Raw genomic sequence first — 4,669 nt, forward strand, 5'->3', positions numbered from 1 at the left:
ATCTGTTTTGCAAACTAGAAACTAGAAAAAGAAAAAAAGGGAATGTGGAGAAGTCAGGGAGAAAACTAAAAACTAACAAAAGAAAAAGAAAAATATTGTGTTATGACGTCTGTTCTCTTATCGAACAGTTTGGTATGCTTATCCAGAGCTTGGAACAAATTAGTCAAGACACGCTTGGGAAAATAAGGCATCAAACAATGGAAAAATAACGCACTCACGACGACCATTGCTTTCAACTTTCAAGTCTTCTTAAAGATTTATTCCAAAAAAATAATGTACTAAAAAATATTAATTAACCAATAGGAACTAGGAAGATGGAGACTGAGAGGGTGTTGCGGAGAAAATCTGGATGAAGATAACAGCGTCCGCTGTCCGCCAATCCTAGTTTGAAAATTAAATGCGAGAGGAGGCGCCGCCTTCAGCATTTGCCGCCACCAAGTCAATTCAATCAATCGTAACTCTCCCGGCAATGGAGAAAGAATTGAAACCAAGGGGGGACTCCAAGTACCATTTCATCCGATTGTACTGTAATTAATATACTCTTCCTCCTCAACTGCAGCTTTAAGAAGTGTGTTGTTATTGTGCATAATAATAATAATAATAATAATAATAATAATGAATAATATCAAATTAAAAAGAGAGATTAAGAGAGAGTTGACACATAGATTTACATAGTTTGACAATATGCCTACGTCTACATAGAGTGCGGCTCTATTTTTTTATTAATGATTCAAGTTACAACATAACATATTCATAGAAAATCTTAATTGTACGTACGTATTTTGAAAATTATCAAAATATCTCGTATCATACCGCGGGGGTGTTGCTCCCGCTCCGTGAACCAGGGTGGAACCAAGTGTAAGTCGTCGCCCCAAATTTTTTACAATTTTTTATAAAATATACATATTTTATGAATTTGTCCCCCCATAAATGATATATTTGTCCCCCAAAATTAACATATTATGCATTATTCCGTTTATTATTATTTTTTTCTCTTCCCCACGTCTTATTTTTCCTTGCATTTATTTGTGTTTTTTTGTGCAAAAGTGTGGACTATGATAAAAATATCTGTTTTTATTTACTTTTTAAGTGATTATTCTATAATCGTTTGGGTTTACGATATTTATTTTTGGTACCATTTTTCTTGAACTCTATAGATCGTATTTAGTTTATTTTGCTAATTGTTTATATCATTATGTGTTTGTGATGCTATGAGATTAAATTTAAAAATTCTATTTTTTAAAAAAAATTTTGGCTAAACGAGCACAAACACACGTACATATAGATAAATTATATTTATATAAGTCAATGTTCCTAAGTTAAAAACAAAAAAAAAAAACAAAAAAAACAAAAAAACAAAGTCTGTTGCCCACACTAGAAATCTTGGTTTCACCCTCGCCGTGAACATCGCTTCGCTCCGTTCAATTTGTTTCATCTACTTTACCAATTGCTAGTGTTTTAATATGAGCTACTAATTCTAACAAAGTGGGTATAAAAATACCTTCAAAATACACATGGTAAATTCTTTTTGGTTAACTTAAAACAGTGAAGTGAAGAGAACTAACAAAGAGAGAACACTTCAGACATAGGGAAACATGTACGTAACTACGAAGAAGGAAGGAGAAAGAGACAAAAGCTGAATAGGAGGTAGGGCTGCTGTTGTGATGTGTTGACCACCATCAATCATGGACGATGGAGTGCACAACAACAACTATTAGGGGCTATATAGTAGGCCTGACAATATGTATCTTAACACACACAGCCCACTAGGCTGAATCAAATTAGTATCAATCAAAGGGCACAAACAACAACTATTCCCTATTCTCCAATGATGCCAATTCTCTTCCTCCCTTTTCTTCTTCTCTCAGCTATTTTCGCTCAACAGGGGCAATCCCTTGTAAAGCGAGGCTCTTTCTTGACGCCATCCACCAACTCTTCTTGGCCATCACCTTCCGGTTTATATGCCTTTGGATTCTACAAGCAAGGCAGCGGTTATGCTGTCGGCATTTTTCTTGCCGGGCTTCCACAAAAGACAGTGGTTTGGACAGCCGACCGAGACAAACCTCCAGTTTCCTCTGATTCTAAACTGAATTTCACAAGTGATGGACGCCTGGTTCTTCAATCGGCACAAGGCGCAGAGACAAGCCTCGCCAGTTTTCCGGAAGGTGCAAGCTCATTGTCGATGCTTGACACGGGCAACTTTGTTCTCCTTAATTCTGCTAATCAGACGGTATGGCAGAGTTTCGATTATCCAACGGACACCTTTTTGCCAACTCAGAATCTTTCCCACGGGCAAGTGTTGTATTCCAGTGTTTCAGACACTAACAAGTCAACCGGCATATTTCGGGTGTTGATGCAAGAAGATGGATGGCTCGCGATGTACCCAGTTGGAACTCCATACACGCTTGAATATGGTTATGGGGGACCTGGTATAGATGGGCAAAAAAATGACGTGGTTCTTCAACTTGAAGACGATGGTCATCTCTATTTGATCAATGGCGCTGGCGTTATTATAGTGAATATGACAGCCGGATATGCTACAAAAGATGTGGTCTACCGATTGACAATTGACCCAGATGGGATCTTGCGGCTATACTCCCACGACATGAATCAGAATGGAGATTGGACAGTCAAATGGTTTACTCCAGATGATAACGTCTGTAAGCCAAAGGGTCTATGTGGGATTAATGGATATTGTGTTGTAATTGATCTACAAGTTGGTTGCAAATGTCTTCCTCAATTTGAATCCGTCAACAAGGAAGATAGGAGTTCAGGCTGTCAAAGGAATTTCACTGCAGAAAGTTGCGAAAGCGACAGATATGCCATGGAACCAGTGCTGAACACCGTATGGGAGAATAATAACTATTCTATTATCATATCGACAACCCAAGACAATTGCGGAGAAGCATGTTTGCAGGACTGCAACTGTGAAGCTGCGCTGTTCAAAGACGGGGTGTGCACAAAACAAAGGCTTCCTTTGCGATTTGGGAGAAGAGATCAAACCGACTCAACCGTAGCCCTTATCAAGGTAGGTACATCTACAGTCACTATAGATGGATATATGCCGAAAGAAAGGAAGAAAGAGCGTCGATTGGACATCCTAATTGTCGGTGTTTCATTACTTGCTTTTGCATTAGTTGTCTTGGCGATTTCTGGAATTGCAGTTTACAGAAATCGTGTTTGGTCATATAAAGTGATATCTAATCATGGAAACACTGTATTGGGAGAGGATGTTGCTCCAAAATCATTTACTTACGCACAACTTGAGAAAGTGACGGGTGGTTTCAAGGAAGAGCTTGGCAGAGGAGCCTTTGGGACAGTATATAAAGGGGCAATATGGAATGGCGTTGGCCAGAGGATTGTAGCCGTCAAGAGGCTTGACAAATTGTTGGCTGAACGGGAAAGAGAATTTCATACAGAGATGAAAGTTATTGGGAGAACGCATCACAAAAACCTTGTCCGTTTACTGGGTTATTGCCATGATGGACCCAACAGGCTTTTGGTGTACGAGTACATGAGTAATGGGTCACTTGCAGATGTACTATTCACACCTGAAAAACAACCTTCTTGGAATGAAAGAATGGAAATCGCTCGCAACATAGCGAGAGGAATTCTTTATCTCCATGAAGAGTGTGAACCACAAATCATTCATTGCGACGTAAAACCCCAAAATATACTCATGGATGAAAACAGACGCCCAAAAATCTCTGACTTTGGACTGTCAAAGTTGATGAAGGCTGATCAAACCAAAACTTTTACTCACATTCGAGGGACAAAGGGATATGTTGCCCCAGAGTGGCATCGAAAAATGCCCGTGACAGTCAAAGTAGATGTATACAGCTTTGGAATTGTGCTGTTGGAGATTATATGTTGTCGAAAGAGTGTGGACCTTGATCTTCCAGAGGAAGAAGCTATTCTTGAAGAATGGGTGTACCAATGTTTTGAGAGTTGTGAGCTTAGTAAACTAGTGAATAATGAAGAGGTTGACAAGAGACAATTGGAGAGAATAACCAAAGTAGGACTTTGGTGCATTTTGGATGAGCCCTCACTCCGCCCTTCAATGAAAAAGGTTCTACTCATGTTAGAGGGGACTGTTGATATTCCAGTTCCTCCGAGTCCAACATCTTTTCTAAGTACCATCTGAAATGTGTTGGATATTCCAATCCCTCTAAATCCAACATCCTTTCTTTGTATCTTCTAAAATGTGTTTGTACTTGGATTAATCATAAAAAATAAGTCTTGTCTAGAGACATGTCTTAGAAGTTTCTTTTGAATAAATATTGTGTATCTTGTATCAATGTTTTGGTGTAAGCATTGAGTTTTTCTTTTGCGTGCCATTTTGAATTGCATTCGTGTAGTAATGCTCCAATAAAAAAATTTCTTATCACGTTCTTTATTTCAACAACAAAAAATAATAGATGTTGTAACCAAGATTATATTGTGGATTGATAAAATGTTATTTATTTATCAAATATATAACATGTCAAATGACATGATCTATTTAATAAACAGATCAAATAGATCATGTCATGTCAACCCGTTATTTGAGTGGGTAGTGTTAAGGTCGAGAGGAATGTCTCGTTTAGCTAAATGGTTTGTGTTAGGATTGACTCTTAATAAGTTGGCGGGTCAAGCGGGTTAGACTCAAACCCAACACACCAACCTGTTT

At 38.3% G+C, this 4,669-nt stretch overlaps 1 protein-coding gene across 1 annotated transcript; it reads left to right on the forward strand.

Annotated features, from left to right (window-relative positions):
- The first annotated feature begins 1,786 nt into the window (after positions 1–1,786).
- On the forward strand, positions 1,787–4,324 carry LOC132166208 (G-type lectin S-receptor-like serine/threonine-protein kinase LECRK3). Its single transcript, XM_059576989.1, has one exon. It carries the CDS (start codon positions 1,829–1,831, stop codon positions 4,142–4,144), a length of 2,316 nt encoding a protein of 771 aa, XP_059432972.1. The 5' UTR covers positions 1,787–1,828; the 3' UTR covers positions 4,145–4,324.
- The last annotated feature ends 345 nt before the right edge of the window (positions 4,325–4,669 follow it).

Source organism: Corylus avellana, chromosome ca11, assembly GCF_901000735.1.
Source record: "Corylus avellana chromosome ca11, CavTom2PMs-1.0".
NCBI classification, from domain to species: Eukaryota; Viridiplantae; Streptophyta; class Magnoliopsida; order Fagales; family Betulaceae; genus Corylus; species Corylus avellana.

Coding starts and splice junctions, on each gene's coding strand:
- LOC132166208 (XM_059576989.1), top strand. CDS start 1,829: ATGATGCCAATTCTCTTCCTCCCTTTTCTTCTTCTCTCAGCTATTTTC.